Source organism: Elaeis guineensis, chromosome 4 (assembly GCF_000442705.2).
Source record: "Elaeis guineensis isolate ETL-2024a chromosome 4, EG11, whole genome shotgun sequence".
Classification (NCBI taxonomy): Eukaryota; Viridiplantae; Streptophyta; class Magnoliopsida; order Arecales; family Arecaceae; genus Elaeis; species Elaeis guineensis.
This window is the reverse complement of record NC_025996.2, coordinates 15,460,018-15,485,923: the sequence shown is the minus strand read 5'-3', so window position 1 is coordinate 15,485,923 and position 25,906 is coordinate 15,460,018. Positions and strand designations below refer to the sequence as shown.

The 25,906-nt window shown below is 35.4% G+C and overlaps 1 protein-coding gene across 1 annotated transcript in view; it reads right to left on the bottom strand.

Moving 5' to 3' along the window:
* The window catches only part of LOC105043717 (uncharacterized protein At3g06530), a 36,028-nt gene extending 13,474 nt beyond the window's left edge, over window positions 1-22,554 (bottom strand). The window contains 27 exon segments of the mRNA XM_010921380.4: window positions 329-433; window positions 563-634; window positions 765-910; window positions 913-937; window positions 1,117-1,192; window positions 3,126-3,303; window positions 3,396-3,477; window positions 3,648-3,802; window positions 5,577-5,733; window positions 5,875-6,024; window positions 6,107-6,207; window positions 7,143-7,323; window positions 9,935-10,042; window positions 10,148-10,287; window positions 13,719-13,887; window positions 14,242-14,316; window positions 14,420-14,548; window positions 14,657-14,739; window positions 14,978-15,126; window positions 15,205-15,294; window positions 15,405-15,460; window positions 17,183-17,353; window positions 21,292-21,465; window positions 21,554-21,671; window positions 21,762-21,857; window positions 21,951-22,164; window positions 22,272-22,554. Of these exon segments, the coding sequence (XP_010919682.2) occupies window positions 329-433; window positions 563-634; window positions 765-910; window positions 913-937; window positions 1,117-1,192; window positions 3,126-3,303; window positions 3,396-3,477; window positions 3,648-3,802; window positions 5,577-5,733; window positions 5,875-6,024; window positions 6,107-6,207; window positions 7,143-7,323; window positions 9,935-10,042; window positions 10,148-10,287; window positions 13,719-13,887; window positions 14,242-14,316; window positions 14,420-14,548; window positions 14,657-14,739; window positions 14,978-15,126; window positions 15,205-15,294; window positions 15,405-15,460; window positions 17,183-17,353; window positions 21,292-21,465; window positions 21,554-21,671; window positions 21,762-21,857; window positions 21,951-22,164; window positions 22,272-22,431 (3,360 nt within the window). The 5' untranslated portion in view covers window positions 22,432-22,554.
* Between the last annotated feature and the right edge of the window lie 3,352 nt (window positions 22,555-25,906).

The window sequence follows — 25,906 nt, the reverse complement described above, 5'->3', positions numbered from 1 at the left end:
AAAATTACGTAAATGTCAGTTCCCAATCTAGAACATGTCACAGCAATTAAGGGCCTGTTTGGATGGCTGGGCCCAAAATCCTATAGAAATCGTGGGTTCGGGCTAATACAACCATCCAAATCAAGCTTAGCTTAGCTATATTTACACAAATCCAGAATACTTCTGGAGTGGGCCGGCCCAAATCCCATAGGGAGAAAAAAAAAGACCAGCGCATACAAAGTTACAAACAACTGCATAAGAAAAATGAATGCTATGGGTCTTACTGGCCTCAGCTTATTAGCTCAAACTACAGGTCTGACAAGATGGACTAAAATGCTTCAAGATATACCTGTATCTCAGTCTTCAAACTGCCATACATGGCAGGTGTCAGAGATTGCAAAACAGTAACACAAGGTCGTACAACAGCAGCATCATCTGGAGACAAAGCATCCACCTGAAAGTCGCAACATTCAAGGAGATACGAATAAAAGATAGACCAACTAGAATATCGACCTATATGATGAAGCTGTCATCAAAGCATGAAATCACAAAATCAAATAATAACAATGGCCCGTCAACTTACTCTTAAAGCTTTAATTAAACAATCTACCATGTCAGCATCAATATGTGCAGAGCTTGATACTGGAACACAAACCTACAGAAGCATTAAAGGGTAGAAGCTTAACTTAAAGCATCCTAACAGTTAACAGGTGAGGCATGTTAAAGGAAGAGCCACGGTACAATACAGTGTGAAATGATAGTTTAGGTAATACTACTAAAATTACCTCCAAAAGCAAGCATAAGGTCTCTATTTCAGTCTTTGACAGTTTTTGCTGCACTTTGTCAAGCCCAAAGTGGTATTTATTGCGTCTTTCCAGAAGTTCGAAAAGTAATGATTTGACTCCTCCTACATGTAATATTATATTTCCCATCCTTTGAGCAATGATAATACCACTAGCTGGAAAAAGGTATAAAATTCATCAACATTTGATATGGACAATTTTATATATAGCTAAACAATAAGAAAGTAGTTACAGTTACATGCAAGCAATGCACAATTAATTTTATATAAAACATTAGAAATTCTTGCATGACCAACAAATAAAAACTCATTCAGTTAACCAAACTAAAACAGACCTTTCCGTAAGAGGAAAATCTCAGTGTAGAACTCAAAATAAAAAGCAATATGGCATCCTTTGTAGGCTGATCAAACCTGAAAAATGAACATAGATAAATTGTATATCATGATGATAAAAGGTCAGACAGCCAACGATAATATGAATATCTTTTTTCAAGAATAGTCAGATTTCCAAAATCTATGCATCAGCATGGATGGAGAAGTCCAGTCTTAAGGTCAGACAGCAAATGATAAATTGAATAATCTTTTCAAGTATGGTCAGATTTCTAAAATCTATGCACCAGCATGGATGGAGAAGTCCATCCTTTTCATTAAATTACATTAGCAATCAGTTAATCATCAACAATGTCCTGATTCATTAAGGAGTGTCAATTTTACAGAAAGGTTCCAGATTGGCCAAAAAAACAAAAAGGAAAAAATATTGAATACAGAGAATAATGAGATGAAGGTTCATGCAGAATGTGTGGAAGACTTTTATTGTGTCAAACATGAAGCTAATAAAATATATTAATATGAATGTTGCAGCAGTGATCCTTTTGACTTGTAGTGTGATTTTGTGCCGTGTTTACATGAATGCCTAGTGACTTGACCACAAGAAGGTTAAGAGTATGAATCATTATGTTTTGATGATGTAAGTTGCTTGTATAGTCATTCATAACTAAGCTCTGTCAGGTTGTACGCATTAACTCTGAGATTTCACAGTGATGACCTCACTCTAACAAGTCTTATATCAAAGTTCACAAATTGCTTTGCCCACCAATGCAATTTGAGACTAATAAGTGGAGCATATCTACTTAACAATAACCTGGGAGTGATGACATTATAGCTCTGCATGCATGTGTAATTGGTTAGTGTGGTGGTGTCTAGGCCAAGGATCGCTGACACGGAACTGGACCTCATGCTAGCCGGCCAGTAGTACGAGTCAGCACGCCCTGCACGCCCCTGTACCAGACTATATCGAGCCCGAATCGACACTGAAACAAGGGATAAACCGGAAAGAAAAAGAGAGAAAGAGAGAAGGGGGAGGGAGGCCGGCAGAGACGCCAGCGGTGGCCATCGGAGGGCCACAAAGGCCACTGGAGGGCTGCCGAAACCTCCCGGGCTCCATGATCCTCCATCCTGTCTCGTCATGTTTTTTTAAAAAACACAATATACAGTGAGACCGACAATAGATTTTTTAAAAAACACGACTGTGTATTAGCCCCGTGGTCGGCTTCACTACGTATCATGTTTTTTTAAAAAACACAACAAAACAAGGGCTTCGCCCCGCGGAGGCCACCCAGTGGCCTCCCCGCCGCCTTCTCCTCCCTCCTCTTCTCTCCCTTCCCCTCTCTCTCTATCTCTCTCTCTTCTCGCATCTCGTGGAGAATTGCAGAGACCCGATGGCCTTGGCAGGCCACCACCGGCCTTTCCCTTTCCTTCCCTCCCCTCCTCTCTCTCTCTCTCTCTCTTTCCTTTTCCCTAACTTCGTTTTCACTGGCATTCCAAATCGAACGCCTGAACCATACCGATTAGCCGCCGATACAGTTTGGCACACCCAAACCGGTTCGGGGCAGTTCGGTAAACCATACGTTAGGCATATAATACCAATACATGTACTGTCAAGGCCAAAGCTAAAAAAAAAAAAAAAAAAACCATTGATGACACTGTTCTTTTTACTCCTTTACTTTCTAATAGCAAGACTAATCATGATAAGTTTGTAATGCATAACACTAGTCCCTCACCTTCTCACCAGCACAAGAAATCTGATTGTAGATATGCATGCAAGGAAGTAGCACCACAGCATGCCACTCCACTAGTATTACCTTCATACTAGAAAGGAATTGTTCATTTAGAACCCAACGAACAATTCCAGAAGACTGTCCAATAGTGATGAATATGATATGGATATCATAAAAGCCACAAAAACTAGCAAATAACATATACAGTGTGAAGCCACAGCATGCCATGATTTTCAATGCATCAAGAATATTTGGGGGGAGAAGAAGAAAGAGAAAAAGATGTTAACCTATTGTGAATGCTGTCAGGAACTAAAAAGTTATGATCAGACAAGCTTAGCATTGATGTCAAATATGAAGAAAGAAAATTCCCATCCGAGGAAATCAGCTTCTTTTGGCTCACTATAGACTCTAAAAAGTCACCAAAAGTCGGTGATGATACACAACGAGACAATATGGTGTCATTCCCTGCCAGTACAGCAAATTACAACAATCAGTTACTCCTAAGAATCATTTAAGGTCAAGATGTAAAAAAGATGAGTCTGAAAAGATTTAAAAACCATTTCTTAGCCGAGAAACATCAAAAAGCCGCCACATTTTGTAGAGTCCTTCAACGCAATTCACGGCAGCTGTTCTTACATCCTGCACAAAAAGCCAGTGTTGACTCTACAGTTGGAAAAGAAACAAAAAGTTGCAACTGAGTGAGGATGATCATACTCACATCTATATCTTTTTTTTTTTAAATCCAGATTTTCTTTTTTCCTCCTAAGAACTTGAAAAAAACAAGAGAGTCCAAGAGTCAAAAGCAAAACCTTGTTTTCATTTGAAAGTGGAATGAGAAGTGAAGGAAATCCAAGTAGATGCTGCAAATGACTGTTTTCATCCATGCCGTCTTCAGATAATTCACTCATAGAACAAAGAGTAGAAAACAAAAGAAGGCTTTCAACTTGAATTTCAACAGGAACGCCTGCAAGGCAGAAGGATACTCAAAAAAAGAGATACAGTTGATGTCAAGTACCATATAGCCTGTTAAAACCCCAAAAAAGATCTCTCAGTTACAAGTTCTGTGCAGGCATGTACAATACAATAAACTCTCACCTGTTCCTTTATGTAAATTCTTATCGAGTAATTTTCTTATAATGATTATTATTCACCAAATTAGTATTATGATTGCACTGATCTCTGATCACTGGTTTATGGCAAAATATGGAAAGGAATGCACAGAAACAAAAATCAGTGATAAAATATTGAAGAAATCAGGATAAGAAAAAAATAAGATTTGGCATAATCCATGAATCAACTGGTTTAAATTTTGTAACAATGAGTTTTTAGATTATAAAGAAGTCCGAAGAATAAGAACTTGCTTGAATGACCAGCATAGATTTGAAGCCATTGAATACAAGCAACCCTCAGAAATCAAGAATATAATGGCAATTAGTTCCTAAACTATGCTCACTATCTGCAATATCTTTTTGGTTTCTACAGTGAAATGACCCATGAAGACCATAAAGATAACAACGAGATCATACCATATGCCACAGAGACATTGGAAACTTCTTTTTTTGATGGCAATAGCCCATCAAGATACTAATATAAGAGAGGTCTGGATATCCAGGTTGAATTTCAAAATTTGGTCTCAAACAAACTACGTATTGATTCGGAGTTGTAGTAACAAAACCCAGGTATACACAACAAAATCCATTCCATGTTCTGCACTCAGTACACTGCTAAATCCAACATATACATAAGCATCAATTCATCTAGGCTCCACATAATTTCTACAAATGAAGTGCGAAGTTAACCAATACCGTGATATGCATGTGCACACACATGCACATGGTTGATCCTAATTTTACAGTTCCTACCTATCAAGTAGAGAAATACTGTAATACTCTCCTCTCTCTCTCCTCTCTCCTCTCTCGCACACATGAGAGCACCTTCCCACTCAGCCTCACAGACCAATGTGCAGAAACACACACCCCACCAAACAGGGAAAGAAGCGGGAAAAGAAAAAAAAAAAAAAAAGAGTAGAAAACACACGTGCACATGAGAAATTACACCCCGTACCCACTTGTTAGGCTACCCAGTAGCATGCTTACGCACAAACATTACTTTGTCAACACTTTCTGCAGTGGCAGGAGGGGAGGGGGAAGGAGAGAGCGAGGGAGTGGGTAGAGATACTAGACTCAATGTGTTCTAACATAAATGCTTGTGGTGATCGAGAAATATGGACAGTTGAGATATATATGTACATCTTATCAAATGTATAAATACATATACCTCAACAATCTATATTCCTCAACCACTGCAAGCATGTATGACAGAACAAATCCAACCTAGTAGCACGCAAACCCACCTCCACAGAAGCAAAATAAAGAATCTACAATGATATCACACAATCTTACGGCAATTTCAAAGGCCATTCCAGATCTCACAAGCCAAATCAAAAATATAAGTATACTTTATGGGAAATATAAAAAGAAAAACAAGCTACCAGAAAGCTCTATAAAGTTAATTTGGATTCAAATCCAAAAATCCCTTTAAATTAATTTGGATAAGCTAAACTTAAAATTAGTATGCAGCAATTCAGAAAGATGCACATATATTGTTGTTATTGTAGAGAAAAGAAAGAAGAAGGCTGCAAGATCCAGAGAAAAGATATTTTACAGCAGATACCAGTTTAAGATATTACATAATTGAAAAAGTGTTAGGTAGAGGGAAGATTATTTATCATCACAAACCTTCTTCTGCAAAATATTTCGAAAGAAACCAACAAGGAGCTTTGCTGCAACTAGTCACAAGAAATTGAAGATGCCTTTTAAAAACGTTCTTCGATGGTGATGTTACAAAGAAGATAAACAATTCATTTAGTATAGATAGCCATTCATCAGTTTCCGCCTGCACATAAAAGAATGTAGATGCTCATTAACGAGTAGACCAAATCACCAAAACCTAAAGTAGCAGCATTTACTTCAAGCATCCAAGGCTTGCTCTAAAATGAAATTATGGGAAAAAAGATGGTATTAAGAATCCACACACCATGGTATTCTGTTTAATTATTTCCACGTATCTTTTCAGGAGGCTCCAAAAAATGCAAATTAGGATTTTGAGATTCAAAATGTCAACATCAGCATGAAGCAGCTGGTCCACGAATCCTATGCAAGGTTTATCAAGTTTGTCCAAGTTGAGCTGCAAATAAGGTGCAAGAGAATAAGAATAAACATCAAAATTTAAAAAACAATGTAAAAAGTCTGACACTACAGAGATATACCTCATCAACAAAACTAACACCACCTTGAGGTTCCATCTCATGCCACTCATTCTTGAGTGCAGAAAAGCAAGCTTGATATAGCTTCAATAAGCTCCCAGATTCTAATAGCATGAGATATAGAACACTAGTTAAAGTTGTCAAGTCCAATAATTAGGCAACTAAAATTAAGCAACTGCATGTGCTGATTCCAATTTCAGAATCAGGTTCTTAGCAGCAATGGTAGATAAGTGAATCGGCACGAATTGGCAAGACAACAACAAATAAAAGTTACTTCCAAATGAGAGAGAAAATCATAGCTGGATTTAGGTGCTCCATGGTTCGCTGAACTGCCCACTGAACCATACCAACAGCCGACTAGGATGGTTCCAGTGGTTACAAAGGAGATACCAGTGAGGAGGGAGAGGGAGAAGGAAAGAGAGAGGGGAGGAGGGAAGGGGAGAGAGAAAGAGAGAGGGCCTCCAAAGGCCGCTGGAGGCAGCCGTGCTCGATGCACACAATGGAAGCCGGAGGAGGGCGGATGGAGGGAAGGAGAGGGAGAGGGGGAGGGGGAGGGCTGGCAAGGCCATCTTGCCGCCACCAAGACCGGTGAAGGCCGGAGAAAGGGCTCTACCCTCTCCTAATCGAAACAAGGGCTTTGGCCCCTATTTTGATTTTTTTTTTTTTTTTTTTTTTTGCAACAGTTGCTGACTTCACCTAATAAATCACAAAAAATATAATCGAGATAGGGGCCGAATCCCCTATTTTGATGGGGAGAAGAGTGGAGCCACTCCTCCGGCCTCAGTAGCGGCAAGGCGGCCTCGCCAACCCTCTAGCAGCCCCCAAAGGCCCTCCCTCCCTCTCCCTCTCCTTCCCTCCCCCTATCTCTCTTCCTCTCACATTCTGCCTCCACCGTCTTTATGCCAGTTCATACCCAGTATGAAACGGCACAAGGGCATACTAAACCATACCACCGGCCAAATGGTCCGGGCTCCGGTACCAGTACAACAAACCTAGTACTCCAACAAAAAAAATAATCATTAATAATTAATATGCATACCTTCATTTTGCACCTTTAGTGCCTGTAACATGATGAGAAAGAATAAACTCTTTGACAATGCACCACAGTTGCTGCATTCAACCAACCACTGCATATGCTCTTCAGGATTTGTTGCAAACATTTCCGCCAAAGCTCCAATAGTTTTCATGTTGATGGAAGTGGCATGAGCAAATTCCAGATTCTGCACCAGTTTTACGCTTCCCAGAGTTTAGAACATGCAACGCTAAGAAGTATGACAAAAAGAAAACACATGCATAACAAGATGATATACAATGGGTGTAGACACACAAAAAGATATAATACACATGCACAGGCGATATTAAGATATAACGACATGCCATATTGAATTTATATGTTTCATTCTCAGGGTTAAAAAAGAGTAGGAATGGGTATCCGAATGGAGGCAAATGGAAAATAAGGAATCAGAATTGGCATTTCCATTTCATAGTTTGGACATGAAATGAAAGAATGCATAGGAAATGAAGTGATTCCACTCTAAAGTTCAATTTAACCAGTTATATTCTAGAGGGGAATCAATTTATCAATATTATGAATATATCCTTGACTAAGGAACAGAAACAGTAACCATATCTTAAAAAAAAAAAATTCTTAACCGAATGATTTGTATTTATAATATACCATAAATACCACTAATTAATTCGTACAAAGATATCTTCCATTCCCATTTTATACCATGCATGCTGCCAAGCAATTCATACTAAACATATCACTTACTCCCAAAGGAATAGGAATGACCATTACTCGCATCTAATTTGGTTCAGAGAAATCATAAAGAATTGTAATAGAAGCCATGATGGAACAGGAATGGAGCATGAGAATTGAAATCAGCATTCTATTCCATTATTTGGGATGATTCACTTAAGATATCAAACAACCTACAATAGCAGAGAATATGACAACTTATACTAATAATGATCAATAAAGCACACGGCATTAGAATAAAACATAAGATAAAACTAGTTGACAGGTGCATCTATTCGTAAACACAATACACAACACAATCACAACATCCAAGACGCCTTTAATCAACTCTAAAGTCTGACAAACTTCATCACTATGCATCAAGTGCTCCCAAAATATACAATTTTAAAGGCATCACCTAAATATTTTGATTTGGTTTATGATTTAAAAGCATCCAAATCAGCTGAATTTTTGTTTTTACATGTTTTAACATCTTTAGATCATCATCAATGGTTTGGGTTTTCAACTTGTGGCTTAAATATATTATAACATGGTAACTCTAGGTTTTATTATTTTGTTCACCTGATGCATGGGCAAGAGACACCAAGCACATCATTTTTAGGGTTCTTTTTCATTGGAAGATCATGAACAACTGCATAAATCCTCAATTTAAAACATTTACCCCAATCCTCCAGCTAGACCATATAATTTTTTCTGTATTTATGAGAGGGCGAGCAGAAATAGAGCCTTGATAAAACTTCATTTTGCTGCACTTTTTTACAAGTCCATGTTGAAACCTCCAACATTTTACCGGTTCTAATTTGATCAATTACACAACTAGACATGTATAAACCACAAGAATGTCATGACTCTCACCTTGACCAAGATGTCAGGCACCATCTGTTTCAAGCAAGCAAGCATGCACGCATGCATGCATATGTATGTATGTATGTATGTGTGTGTGTGTGTGTGTGTGTGTGTGTGTGTGTGTTGTATGTATGAACATATTAACAGTTAACATAAACATTCCTCTATATTTGAGAAAAAACATCATGGTTTAGGAATGTTTTTCCAGTTTTATTCTCTTTACAAAAGGGGAATAGTTTTGCTTTACTAGCATGTAGTTTTGTCATCCAATTCCAATGTAAGAATGATAGATTCTTGCAAGGTCAGTGATTTACCTTATGGAATAAGAAAACAACAGATGAACAGGACAACGAGTCACTTATGCGTCAAAGGGAGAAACTCTCTTGTGATGAAGTTGGGTGCTGACTTCATATCACAGGGCATACAGCACTGCGTGGAGGAGAAAGGAGGGGAGAAGTTTGTTTGGAAATTCAGATAAAGAAAAGAGAGAAATTACAAAGAATCAGGATAAGAACAGAGAAAAATTTGAACTGCAATGAAGGCGAGACACTTGGAGAGAGAGTTCATCCAGTCATGCATCATCCTGACCCCAAAATTGGATTGCGATGTAGGCAAGAGAGATGTGTGAGAGAATATTTGTATAGTCAACAACTTAATATGATCAAAAAGCTATGGGTGGCTCAGATAGAATCGACAATCCAAATGCTGGATTGCTTCTGGACAGAAATTTAAGTGTGCTTTTAACTATCGTATAGACAAATGATGAGATCCAAGCACACCCCAAAATATTTTTACTAGCATTCTTTCTAAAACGAATTTCAAAGAAACTAGAATTTTAGGGATTTTCACATATCACAAATTCTTATAAATCATATGCTACAAGCATATAAAATACAGATATTCCATGAAATGTTCCATGGAAATAATTCAGAGCATACTAACAACAATATTTTTGCATGAATTCAAGCATTAGTGTTTGGGAAATAGATAGTAGTAGAGTGGAAGTGAAGAAGAGACGATAGTGAAAGAGGCAATCTTCAATTGGTTACCAACCCTTACTTCTATGATTTGAGCCATGACATAGTTGACACATTGTCAATGCTCAAGTATGATACACAGCTTACCATCAGAAAGCTTACAAGTTACAATAATCAAAAAGAAATGCATACAATAATCAAATTATGGCAGTAATCGTCTGAAGTTCATAACTCAAGGTATTTTACCTTCATTTGATCAAAGAAAGTTGAATCATATGCAATTGAGCTTTCAATATAAAATGGCCATTCTACTTGCTTAACTAATTCCAGAGCCTTCAAATTCACCCTCCATGTCTGTGAGGTATCGAACGAGAACTATTTAGCAATCAACACTAGACATGCATCATGAAAAGAAAGGTGTATAAGAAGATAACAATTGAAATAGAAAGAAAATATGACCTTTGGAACAACAAGAAGTAAAGGGAATAGGGTGGTAGCAATTTCCTTTGAACAATCTATGTGAAGTGATCGAAACTCCACAACCAAACGCTCAAGGCATGATACAGCAATATTACAAGCTCGTGATGTTTTAGATGTACCTAAAAAGAAACACAAGGAAATGAATGAGAGAAATACAAGAAAATGGATGCATATACAATGAACATCACAAGAAAGTAGCACATGGCATGAGAACTCCTTCCAAGCAATGCAAAGCTCATTGATAACTGCATCAGCTTTTATAAGCTCGTCAGACTGCCATATTCAAATCTTTAGATCCCAATCCGTACTTTCTGATTTGAAATTATCATAGACGACAAGATTGACCATTCAACATTAAAAGTTGACATTAAAAAAAAGAAAGCAAACTCCTGCCCTCTCAATTTGAAACTACCAAGGAAGTATCTTGAATGTTTCAGGTTCGTATCCAGATGTTCTTTTTTTTTTTTTCCTAACTTGAAAAATAGGATACTTCACCCAAGTAACAGAAACATCAAGAAGGATCCAACAAGTATCACCATCCAAAACATATCCGATACAGACACAGTATACAATTTAAAAAATCCATGCTTCCAAGGGACATTAAAAAAAAGTCCTTTTTTAAATTATTTTATTTAAAAAAAAAAAACTAAGGTTAGAATGCTCCATAGTTTTCATACAATGAATAAAGAGCACATTGGCATAATTAGCTGGTCTACTCAAAATACGTATAGAGCATGAATAGTTACTACTTCATGACAGATAACTTTGTAACATGGCCTCATGGTAAGGGATCCTCGAAAAATATGGATTTCTAGTTGGATTTGCCCTTAGAATGGAAGTCTTCCTTTTACAAGGAAGTCTGTCCAAAACAAGGAATTCTGATTTGCAAAGCCCAACAAGATTATTTTTTATTGTATCGCGGGTACAAGTTGCGGCTTAATTTTTCCTAGGCATAACCAAATTACGCCCTCTTTGTCAAACACTCAGAATGGATGGCCGGTCATCCAAGTCAACAAATCCACAAAATTTATTGCATTCTACACATCGCAAAATACATGTAGACGAAAGTTCTAGTAGTTAAATTAAATCCTGACCGGTGACCTCATGTCAAAACAAATCTTTTTTTTCCTTTAAATGAAAATCTATTCATTTTGGCAAATTCTTGATGCACAGATCATGTTTTCAAAATATTCTATTTTTCCTTACTCGCCTTAGACATTTTAGTTCATGACAATCAGTGTAGACCAACAACTACATGTCATACCAATGTTTGATCAAGTCATGACCTATAAACATTGAAGCCATTTTCAAGACAAACTCTTAAATGCAGTCCCAGATATAATTCTCAAAAAAAGTTAGATAAGTGGGGAGAATACATTACAATGAGTCTATATATTCATAACAGCACCATCCCGGCCTATATGTATGGTAGCAGCCAGCGATCAATACGGGCAGCCCCCTCAATGCCCCTTGATAGATGTCATACCAACTTGTATCACCCAAACACCATATACAACTCCATGACGCTTGCTATGTCCACTGTTTTTTATTTTGCATATTTGAACAAGCCTAGTATCGACTTGCCTCAGACTTGTTAAGCAATTGTTAAATACTACACTTTTTTAGAAAGGTATTAAGATCAATAAGGTTACATTACTTACTGCATAGCCAACATTAATGACAAAAGTAAAGAGGGAAGAGATCAATATTCTAGTGGACAAGCAAGAGGCATTGAATATTGAACCATGGGAAATTTCTGATAGCTTTTCCTTCAACATTTAATTGCTATTCCATTATACCATATGTCGGCAATTTCTTATGCTAATATTCATTATAGCATGCAAACAGATATTATGTTGTTTTCTTATGTTTTGTTTGCAGAGCTTGTCCACTGATTTCCACTCACCCCTAGAATGTTCACTCTTCACACTCCTATAAGTACCTTCCAACTTTACAGTAGGTGGTCCTCTTAGTTCAGCACTGGCTTTGTGGTAGGAAAAAAACAGCTAGAAAGAACAAGAAAATGCACCAAAGAGAAGTGGAGATTGTATTTATCTAGATACATAAAATGATAAAATATATTATCAAATAGATCATAGCTATTTATGCTTCCCTTAATGTGCCTCGTGCTTTTAAACCTCCATGAATTGTGTATATATACATAGGCTTCATACTCATGCTAATAGATTGTCAGAACTTTCCAATTTTTATTATTTGCATCTAAGTATTTGCAAGATATAAAATGAGTATACCATACGCATCTCTACTTATTTACCATATACAATGCCAATTCCTTTACATGAATAATGGGTTGATAAACATTGTCGGTAAGCCTGTTGAAGGACTACTCAAATCTCCACTCTCTAGACCTAATTACATCCCCCCCCCAAAAAAAAAAATAATAATAATAATAATAATAAAGAACTTTAAAAAGCATATGCTTTTACTGATTCACCCCTAACTCTCTGAGGGACAGCAACAAGTGCACTAGTCAGAAATAGGAATATGTTTAGCCAGTTAGGCAAAAAAAATAATAATAATAATATCACATCTGATGGACTACAGTTGTCCATGCTTCCACTTACATGCATCGTATGCATCAAGTGCCATCAAGTGCTAGCATACAAATAGCCACTTCACCTTTTTAAGATTGTAAGAATGTAAAACCATTGTAACAATGTTCAACAGTGTAGTTCCAATAGTGTGCAGTCCAAAACATCATTTGACTTTATCAGCACTATAGATAGCAGTTTCAATCAACCAACCATTGAGCCCCATTCAAATAACATATATCTTCCATGCAAAATTGACCACAGAGAGATATACGAGGCTTCCAAGCAGAACTGCTGCATACAGTTATAAGTAGTACCTAGAATTTAGTAGCAATAAGATGACTGGCAAGGATGTTTAGTCAAAACAAGTCCCAGAAAGACTACCATAAGGGCGCAAGCTATGCAAACAAAAACAGCCTACCATTGAGTTTTTGTTATAATATAATCCAGGCAATGGACAGAAAGCACAAGCAAGAAACTATGAATAGATTTTATCATTCATCACCAACCACTAGACCAAATATCAAAAGTCATATCCTAAAGAAAATGAAAGCAAGAGCAAGAGCTGGCTTAGGTATGGAAGAACAGAGCCAGAATTATAACAACTTTTAAGATTAGTTAGCACCTAGAGAATGTCTAACTTAGATAACATTAAATATTTACCAAAAATACTATGGTTGACAAAGTAAATAGTCATATTTTCTTTTCTGAAAGTGAGTTTGATGTCTGCATCTTAGGATATGCATGGATATAGTCATCAAGCCAATGTTGATCGAGATAATAAACAGTAGCAATATGAGGTTCTTGCTGACAAGATTAGAAGAGTTAGGGACAAGGTGAGGGTTTCAAAGGAAAATTTTTAAGTTGGTGAGCCACATCAGGTAGAAGATCTCAGCTATTAAAATCATGCAAATTTGACTGATAAAGAAAAGATATATAAAAATATAAAATTGATAATTAATGCAAAAAGATTGTAGACATAAATGAACAGAACTCACTATTGTAAAGTATATCAGTGCATCTGGAAAGAACATGATGATAAGCTTTGAGAAGACAAGGAGCCTCGACTAACCCAACCAGTCCATCTACAGACAAAGCCGCCTCAACAACCCTTAGATCATCATCATGAAGCCCACGTATTATTGCATTTGTTAAATTTATAACCTTCTGCACCATTTTAAAAGGAAAGAAGCAGTTAACCATCAATTTTAAAGAGAAAAGCAATTAACCCATAAGAAACCCAAAGAGTTGATATATGAAAAAGAGCAAATAAACAGATCAAACAAAACAAATCTAAGTCACACAAAGAACATGGTTCGGTTACAGTTTCCAGTGAACTGCCAACCACGTGACACATATCACAAGGGGGCATAGATCTGGGTTACATGTGGCAATTCAGAGCAGTTGCTGGATCTGACCATGGCTCCCATGATATATATCACACTTCCCAATTTTCAGAGTTGCAAACTAAACTGCTTCCTAGAGCAAATGTTTCATCCACTAACAATCACAAGAAACTACCTGTGGATTAGCTGCCATACTTTTCAGCATACCAGATGCAGCTATGTTAGATAATGTAGCTTGACGAACCGCCACCTAGGCCATATTGATGAGAACAAATAATTGGAAGGGCACGTAACATTAATAAATTTGCTGAAGAATTAGCTTTCCAAAGGCGATATTTCAAAAGAAACAATACCTTTGGATGTTCTAAAGAGAACCACAATTTAGGATCAGATATCTCCATTGGGATATCTAAACTTCCATCAAACAGCTGGGATAATGTTTCCAAAATGGACTGCTCATCACATGCATTTATTTTGGAGCTCTGGTGTACACAAGAAAGACAATCTTAATGTCGTGCAAGGTAGAAGAAGACAGTGCAATAAAAATGCAACAGCAATAAGAAAAGAAAAACCAAAACACTATAACAAACCTCCAGAAATTTATGAATAGCTCCACGAAGTTCACATGGGTAGTGCTTACCAACCACAACCAAAATTTTCTTTGCCCAGATACCTAACAAAAGTGTTACAAAATCAATAGAAGTTCAGGATAGCTATAAAAAGGAGGGAAAGAGAAGAAGAGGGAACAAACACTTGTGCTCATCTCAGATACAGGTAAAGATTGGCATACAAGCTAATATGTAACCATAAAATTTCAGCTTTGAAAATTGAGGGAAAAAGGTGGACTGATAGAGATGCCTCATTCCCAAACAAAAACTAAATTCCTGATAACAAATTTGTAACGTCAATACCTGCTTCACATAAACTTGAATTCTCCAAGCCCCGTGACAATTTCATACAATATGAGAGCACCTTAGACACGATCTTTCCTACAAAATCCTTTAAAGCTAGAGCCTCTAGCATATTAATCAGTGTAATGCAGCAGGAGTCATCTGATGTACTGCAAAAATAAAAGCAATCAATCTCCACACAGTAGTAGAAACAACAACTGGAAAAATAAGCCCAAAGGAATGAGCACCTGTATTCAATCAGTGATCCCAGATACAAGCCCAAAAACCCCTGAATATTGAACTCACTAGACAATCCAGAAAGTACACCAGGAAGATCCCTTAAAAAGGACGAAACAATGTCATTAGAAGTGCAGTACCAAAAAATAGAAGGAAAAACTCAGTAGTTGACCAAAATATCTCCTTAAAAAAAGTGATAAGTTAGAAATACCTTATATCCTTCAGAAACATCAAAGTCTTCTTTGGAAACAATTGCATAGACTGTGACTGGATTTGAAAAGTCAAATCAGTTCAAGAGATGACTACAAAGTTATGAACACGTGATACATGCTTTTATATATGGACAATAATTGACGAAAGAGACAAATCAACAAAGGTTTTAACCAAAATGTCATAATATAAAGAATCAGCATTAAGTATCTCTTATAATCCTAATTATGGATGAGTTTTTTACTAGTTCTCAGCAAGATGTACCATGGTGTAAGTTATAATATTCAGCAGTACACCAACTCCAAATAGTTGGGACAAAAGTTAATAATTATGTAATGGTTATAATAAAATTGCAAGTTTACAAACAGTTTTTTCCCAAGGATTTTGTTAAAATATGACAGCATTCGCTGGTGCATATGCAAAAACCTCTCTGTGATTTGCTATTATGTAATATATTTTAGTAATCACATATTCAATGGGTGACTTAAGGGGGCAACATTTGCAAGAAATGTCACTATGAGGGAGATCTTGTTCATACTTATCATATAAAATTAAATGATTATTATACAATTTTAGAATGGCTAAGACATATCAAATGCTCCAGCAAAAAGGAAAGGAAAAATTAAATTCATGATTACACCAAAGGATGGAATTTGAACATCCCACCTTTGGATGGAGATTATATTTCTTTGTATTGATGGTTAGAAACTAGAAATGAATGCTTAGATCATTTTCAAGAAGGGTGAAACACAGGTGCTGTATGATACAGAAATGGTCAGCTGATCAGATTCATGAATCGCTGACTAGATCTACATGCTAAAACCTAATTTTTGACCTAAATGGTTGGTAGTTACCATCAGATTTATATTATAGTAAGCAAAGGATTGGACTAAGTTGCAGAAATTATCATGGCAGGAAAAATGTCAGGAAAACATGCAATAACATTGGTTTCACAGACGCAAAATCTTGAACCCCGACCATTAAATAACAGAATTCTAACTACGAAAAAGCCAAAAAAATGCAGATGCAAATAACTGTTATACATCAGCAGGTCACATCAACCCCACAATTATGACCAAAGAGTCAGAATATTTCTGCAATATCAAAACATAAACATGCATTGTACAGAAGCTCCAGAAACACAAGCTATCATGCTGAAACATGTCTCAATCTATCTAACACAGGACATCATAGAGAACCAAGCATCATTGATGTGCTCATTGAGACTGAACTATTTGTTAAAAATTATCAATTAATTAAGGACAAAGGAAATTAGGACACTTCCAAGGATGGGAGAAAACGAGATAAGAATGCTAATGCTAATTCATAGAAGCAGCTCAGTGTTCAATTTGATGTCATATTTGAAGTATTACAATGAAAGATTCAAAATCAAGTGGACAAATGCATAAAGGCAGTGATTTTAACTTGAGAATTTCCTGAAAGGAAAACAAAAATCATTCACAGGGAAAAAAGGGGCAGGAGAAGAGGGCTTTTAACAGTCATTGGTCATATGGATGTCCGGGTAAAAGTTATTTCCTCCTGATATGCCAGCATCCAATTGCATCTACAACTCTCATTGGAGCACTTCTAGTTGTGCAAAACAGATAAATGAAAGAGATTACTTGATCAAAAGCTGTGGAGGTATTAAAGGGGTGAGATCTAGATAATCTCCTTTACATCCTCCATCTTTTTTGTCCTTCCAAAGTTAACAATTTTGTATAAATAATTACAAGTAAATACGGAATGGTGTGCTCCAGATCATAACCCGCCACTTCATACCTGCACAAGGCTAATTATAGCCATTATCATCACACGAAGCCATGGTAAGTCCACTGATTGATTTGCATCATGCTGAGCCATTCGTGCAATAAACAAAACCAAATTTTGGCTGAGTTTAGGTGCTAATGTTGCTCTAGTTGCTAGTAAACCAACAACCATCAATGCACCAGCCTGCAATAATATTTTGGAGACTAATCAATAGTAATAAATTAAAACTTTTATTCTGTTCAACAACAGATAACACATGAAAAAGAAATATCATAACTATGAAAACAACTATTAACAAAAATTTAAGATGTAATATGCTAATAGCATTTGATAGTGCTCTTATACAGTGCTTCACATATCAAAGCATGGACATCCATAATTTAATTAGAAATATATGTAATGTAATAATTCTAAAAATGAAGATAAACTAAAGGTACGATCTTTAGAACATCAAGCCTACTAACCACCAATGTGATGCAACAAATGGAAAGGATTGTGCTGTTGCATAATCTTGCAAAAATCTACACCACATAATGACAGACCAGAAACTTTAGTATAAAGCCATTTGTTTTAACAGACTCGCTGTCTTTGTTTTATCTAGACACAATAACCTGACTCTTTTAACATCCAATCTTTTCAACTCCCATATGTCTGGTGGCATCATCTTCTCAAACTGCAACCAATGTGAGAAATAGATGTTCCTGGCCCCAAATGAGTACTTCTAAAGGCCTAATTAACCATTCCAGCAATAGCAACATACAGAATTGTAGATCCAGAGTATAATGGAGAAAGAATGAGAGCACCCCAGCATTGATTTAGCAGCCAGAAAGACCACCCAACAACCTGCAAATGAAATTGCTCTTACCAAGATGAAGGCCCCTATAACAATCAAAGTGGTGAAGGCACCGGTGATTGCGCCCATAGGGGGAAACCATTCCGTACCAATCAGACTGTAACCCACAAAAAACTGTTCCACTTCTATTCTTTGCTTAGTCTCTTTCTTCAGCTAAACAATTTCCCCATCAAGAATCCTCCAAAAGTAGAAACTCTAACATGTCACCTCCTGTTAAAGTTCTCGCCTCATGCATCTCCTAGCCTACCCACCAGACATGTAACCCACCAAAAAAACTGTTCCACTTTTGTTCCTTGCCTAGTCTCTGTTTCGAGCTAAACAATTTCCCCTCCAAGTCTAAAGATGGATCATCTCAGAGAGCATCACCTTGTAGCCAAACTGCCCCATGATGTACTCATTGAGATCCCATCTCGGCTGCCAGCCAAATCAGGATTGAATATTTTTATAAACTAGGATACTAGGATTTGATATTTTTAGTTTGTGGGGCTTGATTTAATAATGGACATGCCATTGTTATCTCCATCATAATTCATAATCCATTTGCCTTAAAGAAGATTGCAGGAGTCTTTGGAACAGGACATCCCGAGGAATAGTAAAGGATGGAAGTCTAACAATGTACTTCTATCTACTTCTACATTATTTTATCCTATATTATAGTCTCCCTATAATATCTTTTTTTCCCATTTCTATTGGTCAGGGAAACTAGTCAGTGTAGCCAGCCCTTGGTAGGCTGCTGAAGCACAAAGAAAAAGGGAAAAACTTGAAATGGAAAACAAAGATCTTACAGAAATAAAAAAGGAAAGGGAAAAAAGAGACATGGATATGTTTTTCCATTAGAGTCAATTATCTCCTGTGGTTCAAGTGGCCACTAACATTTGTCCTTTGTAAATATCATGTTGGACGCCCCACATAGTCAGAAACTTGTAGTTAGGAATGTTAAACCTTCTTCAGAGCCTTGCTCCTGTTCTTACATGTTCTTCCTAATGTTTCCTCCATATATCAAAATCAATATAATTTCCTCAAATCTATTGTATCATGTATCTTTTGATATGCAATAACCAAATATATCTAACATTTATTTGGAGGTAATTTCTACAAGCTTCCAAGACAACTTTTGATTGCTCAAACCTGTGTGTTTGATCCTACTTCAAGTGACCAAGTGGGCAAAGTCCTATAGATAATTTTGCTTACCAATCAAGCTCAAATTTAAAAGTGCATAATGCAGAAAAAAAATCAATACTTAATGCATACTGTGAATGGAATGAAAATGAAAATTTATCTTCTTTCAGGAATCAGGATGCACAAGTATAAATCGATAAGCACCATGATGCATTGCCATGCATGTGAATCTACCATACAGACAAAACCTATTCTCAAAGTCCATTCCAAAAATCAGGTAACCTAAATAGAATTTGAATTTAAGCCCCTTAAGCAATCTAAAAGGGGCTGATTGAACAGACAAAGGCATGCACCATAGCACTGCATTGAAGCTAATCGTACTCGATAATTTTTGAGGTTCATAAAGCATCTTGGAATTGATAATGATATAAGCTAAGGTGAAATAATTTAATTAAAATAATTCAGATCGTTGCATCGAGCACAGTATCACTAGTGACAGATAATTCCACCCCACTCGCCCGCCCACCCAAAAAGCAAAAAAACAAAAAACAAAAAAAAAAAAAAGATCTTAGATTTGAAGACAAACATTGCCCCGATAAGAGTTCTATGTTTAAGGTTCCCAGAGTGGATATTATGCTTAGGGGTGAAATTCATTTTTCCCCATGAGAGAATGGACTGATGCTTTGTCCACCCTTACAAAGGTTGTGTGTTATGCAATTATGTACCTTTGAACTATGGAATGCGGTACCACCCCATACCGTCCGTATAGTATCGTACCGGTATGTCATACCGAACGTACCAATATTACCGTACCATACCGAACCGCGTACTGACATTAAACAGAATTTCACCGGTACAAGATCCAGTACCGGTATAGCGAACCTTGCTTTGAACTTTATTAAAGTAATCAAAGTTTAGAAGTCCTCTGAATATGCATTACGAGGAGGAGGACAAGCATATGCATATTCATGGAATGAGAACCAAGATTTATTTTTGTAAATAAAGGGTCTCTACTTTTAATCTTTAACTGGTGGCTATCAATGCCACATTCTGCCAAAGATAATTTGAAGATAAATGAATCTATATAAATGTTAAGTCTATCAGATAGTATCACAAATATGGAAAGGAAGACATCCAAATTTTATTAAAGTAATCAGGGTCTTAAAAATCCTATGAACATGCATTAGGAGGAGGAGGAGGAGGACGAGCATAAGAATATTAATGGAATAAGAACTAAGATTTATTTTGTAAACAAAGCGCCTATATTTTTAATCTTTAACTGGTGGTTATCCACGCAACATTCTGCCAAAGATATTTGAAGATAAATGATGCTATATAAATGTTAAGTCTATTACTATAAGAAAGACATCCAAACTTTATTAAAGCAATCAGAAAAATCCTCTGAATATACAATAGGAAGAGGAGGACGAGCACAGGCATATTCATTGAATGAGAACTAAGATTTATTTTGTAAATAAAGGGTCTTTATTTTTAATCTTTAATTGGTGTCTATCCATGCCACATTCTGCCAAAGATATTTGAAGATAATGAAGCTATATAAATGTTAAGCCCAATGATTCAGATCCCAACAAGACGTCCCACGGACACCAGGACAGGATATCATCCCATGTGTCAAGACATGACCGTCCCGCAAGCATCCCAGTATCCCAATTGGGACACCTTGGGACATCCTCTTTCCCAAGTGTTAAGATGGGGCAGGATGGCAGCGCATCCCATTTCATGGAAAAATTGGGATGGGACATAGTACCACGAATATGAAAAGAAAGACAATGAGAACTTATTAAAGTAATCAGTGTTACTAAAAAAAAAACCTTTGAATATGCATTGGGAGGAGGAGGACAAGCACAGGCACATTCATGGACTGAGAATCAAGATTTATTTTGCAAGTAAAGGGTCTCTATTTTTAATCTTTAACTGGTGGCTATCCATGCTACATTCTGCCAAAGATATTTGAAGATAAATGAAGCTATATAAATGTTATCACATAGTACCACAAATATGAAAAGGAAGACATCCAATGTTTCCCCAGAAAGAAAAGTTTCATGTAATGATATGTCACAAATAAGGCTCTGATGATGGGGAAATGGCAAAAAGAATTACAAGTATTGTATAAACTTGCAAAATTCACCTTGTCATCACGACCTCCCCGCATAGTAGGGTTAAGTCCATTGAACACAAATCCCAGAACCCTCTGCACAGTATCTGTGTCAAGCTCAGGAATCACACCTAGGGCCTCCACAATAACTGCAGTACAAAAGCAAACTACTGGTCTTGAATGCTGGAAGTCTTTTGTCGGCGATGCCTTGAAAACAAAACAAAAAGAAAAATCACTCATTAACACATTCCACAGCGCACAAAAGCAAATGATTTGCAGCAATTAAATCACATACATAGTTGCACAAAATCTCCAAAAGCCCTTTATCACGAATGCACTGTTGCACGATGACTTGTCTAGGAGGAGGAGCACCCGAGTTTTTAATGCCCTCAAGAAATGCCCATTTATTATTTCTGCACCAATTTGTTGAAAATTTCATTGAGAACTACATGTCAGTAAAAAGATAAGATTAATTTTTAAAAAAATATATATCTCATGCTCACCCTAAGTCCAGCAGTTGGACGATCCGAACAAAGGCATGAGTGTCGTGGTAAGGTAATGCACAAAGAACCAACTCATCCATGTTGAACACATGAACCCTGCCCATTCCAGTGACAAAAGATTGTTAGCTTCGAGAAGATTAATGAAGCAGCAAGTAAACTGATAAATTCAGCGGCAAGAAAAGGATGTACTGGTATCTTCGAACAAGGTACTCCAGGGTCTTGAGAGCGGCAGGGAGTTGCAGGTGCCCGGAAAGCAACCGCAGGTATGAATGTATCGACTTGTTGATCTTTTCTTCTTCTTTGGGAACCATCTTCTCCCTGTCCAACTCGAGACTGGTCTGGCTAAAAAGAGTACCTTCATACTTTCTAAAGCGGCCATCAAGATCAACAAGAACCTCCAACCCTGCAACTCGATGACAGACGGTAAAATCAACCAAAGAAAGAAAAAAGGGATCAAATCAAACACCTTAGCTCGATCTTGGAATCAAGAAAGCCGGGGAAAGGACTTGCCAGATAGGGCTATTGGAAGAATCGTTCTGAGATCGATATCCGCGGCCTCCTTCGGATCAAAGATGACGGAGGGGCGAGTCCGAGGCCTTCTGATCGCATCTGGAGCTCCCTTCAGGACGGATTTGATCGCCTGAAGCTGTGACGCGATCGAGGAAGCCATGGCGGATTTAGGAGAGGAAACGCACGAGGGAGGGTGGGAGGGATAAGGGTTGGAGGAACCGTTAAGGGTTAGGGTTTTTGCTACTCGCCTACCCGCCGTGGGAGGATTAAAAAGTGGGGAGAGGAGACGCACGAGGGAGGGAGGGAGGGATGAAGGCTAGGGGATAAAGGTTAGCGTTAGGGTTTTTGCAACTAGCCATGGGAGGTTTCAAACGGAGGACCGGTTAACATGGATAAATTATTAAGATCTATCCATATTTTATATAATATTTTTATTATATAAATATGATTATATATAATAATATCATGTAATATATTATATTATATTATATTATATTTTGTATATTATAATATATAATATTATGTAATATATATATAATATATTATATTATATATGATAAAATAAAATATATATTATAATACATTATATAATATGAATATATATTAAAATAATATATTGTTACATTATATTATATTTTTTATCATAATAATATAAGATATTAGTATTATATTATAATAATAAAATGATATATTATACTATAATATTATATCATTATAATAATATATTTATATTAAAATAATAAATATTATTATTTGATTATTATATTATATTTTTATATAAAATAATAATATATATTATTATATTATGATTATAAGGTTAATAGTATATTATGAATAGAGAACTAGAGATAAATCTCCAGCTTTACTTTCAACTTAAAAGTAGCTCTCAAATAAATTTTATATAAAAATAACTATCCATTCCAAACATAAGTTAAAAGTAACTATTAATTTTGACTGAAAGTATCATTATATCTTTTAAAATACCATAGTATTACATGATCATTGTACAGTATTCTTTTATAATAAAGTGATATTATATTAGTGTAGTATTCTTTTATAATAATGTAGTTTACTTTATTATATTATATTAGTATCGTATTTTTTACAAGAATGTAATATTATATTATATTAATATAGTATTTTTTATAATAATATAATATTATTTTATTATATTATATTAATATAGTATTTTTTTATAATAAGATAGTATTACATTATCATAATATAGTATTTTTTATAATAGTATTACTTTATAATGATGCATTATTGTTTTATAATAGTTTAATGTAACTTTATAATAATGTAGTATTACTTTATAATAATGTAGTGTTACTTTTATTATAATATAATATTATTTTATAATAATATATATTATTTTATAATAGTATGATGTTGTTTTATAGCTGCAAGGATAATTGGTTATTTTATCATATTTGAATAGTTGCTTTTAAGTTATGTTTCAAATAAGAAGGGTTTTTTACTCAAACTTAAATGGATAGCTACTTTTAAGTTTAAATATAATTAGATATTTTTCATTAGTTTTTTCTACTATGAATGAAATAAAAATATTATTTCTTAAGTAGATGGAAAAATGACTTATCCACCTCCTCGATGGATAAGACTTTTCTATCATTTCATTAATAAATGCTGATCATGAAAAATAATTTATCTATCTAGAAAAATATGAGAATATAGATAGATCAATAAAAATTGACTAATTTTTTCATAACATTTACCCACCAAAGAATGAACCTGATTCAATGTTTCTTCATATTCGAAACCATTTGATTCAGAAGGCAGTATGGCCTTTAGGGACTAATGTTGCACGTGGGTTAGGTGGACTTGCACCGGATATGATAGAAATTGATTTGATTATACACTAAGTCGAGTTCGATCTGTCAAGCTTGGACTAAAATATGGATCTATAGTCTAGGTCTAATTCTGATACATATGAGATTGGGATTCCATGAAACTAAGCTAAGGATAGTGCTAGGTGTGTGAGCATGTCAAGTCTCTCTGATGGATATACGCTTAAAGGAGTTCTCGCGTTAACCTTGCTAGAATTGGAAAATAAAAGAAGAAAACAACTATAGGAAACGATTGCTCTGAATAGAAAGTTTCTATTAATTGTGTTTCAAGGACGTTGTCATTCATCTCCGGGATATTGTATCAATCCTCTTTTGTCGTACAAGCACGTGATCTTTTGGTATATTTGTGGATGGATGAATACCCATTAATTTTTGGAGAAATATAGTAAGTATAAGATCTCCGGGCAATGAATCTTGGAGATCTTCTAAATGGAGAGGGATATTAGATTATTTAAATAATATTGATTAGCACAGGCATCCTCGGTATTACTATTTTTTTAAGATAAAATCATGCCTTGAGAATAAATAATTATTTTTTATCAAAAAAGAAAAAAGATAAACGATTCTCACAAAAATACAATCCACACTGAGAATGATGCAAAAAAGATCTCGTACCCAAGCAAATTATAAGGCTCTCTTTGAGTTTTGGATGGGAGAAGTGGAAGATCATGACTGATGACATCATTTAAGTTGGTTTTGCTGAAATGTACTAGATTTCAAGTGGTACAAAGCACATATAGTTTGACTATAATAACTTTCCGCACATGGAGCCTTGTATATAACTTATTTCAAACGGTACAAAACATATAATTATAAAAGCTTTCATTTCCATGCGTCGAGCCACTGTCTTTTCCTTTTAATCTTCTTTTTTTTTATTATAATTACATTTTGATATTGAGCATTGTATTTTAATATATCTCCAACAAAACAACTATTTAAAAATTTAATCAAGTTCAGAAAGAAACATCAAGCACATTCAATTTTTCAATACTTTTTTTGAATTGTGTTTAAATTTGATTTAATAATTAAGAGGATATTATCACACATCAACAAATATGCATAATGCTCTAGAAAAGGATGACATCAATGGTATTTTTTGGTATGCCTTCTCATTTGTTGGCCATGGAATTTCTATATTTCTTAGTATCTCGGCTTAGATACATGCATGTCTTTGTAGTTATTTAATAAGAGTTCAATCTACTTTATATATTTCCATAGATGCATTTAGCAAATCTCCTTGAAGGAATAATTGGAGCATGATATCATCAAACATCATTCAATAAAAATATTTTAATGAATTATGGTTTGACACTAAAAGATACAATATCATTCTTCAACTTGAATTTTCTTTTAGAGAAGCATACATTATATAATCATATAATAGATGAGACATGAAAATTTTTCTTTGAAACTTAGTTTAAACTGACCACCATTTATTTTTCTTACTAAATAGCAAAAAAAATGATTCATCTACTCATATTAATTTCATGCCAGTTAGTTTTAAAATTTGTTCCAATATGATATAATATAATATAAGCTTTTTCATCAAAAATTTAAAAAATTCAAAATCCATATTTTTTAGGTAAAATTTTTTAAGCAATATTTAAATAAAAAATAATTTACTCATATTCTATTATGCATTAGAAAATGATTTTAGAATCAATCACTCATATTTTGTTGTATTACTACTTTATCGAATAAGTTGCTAAGATTTGTTCATATTCCTATAACATAAATATTTATATAATAATATTATTTTATCAATAA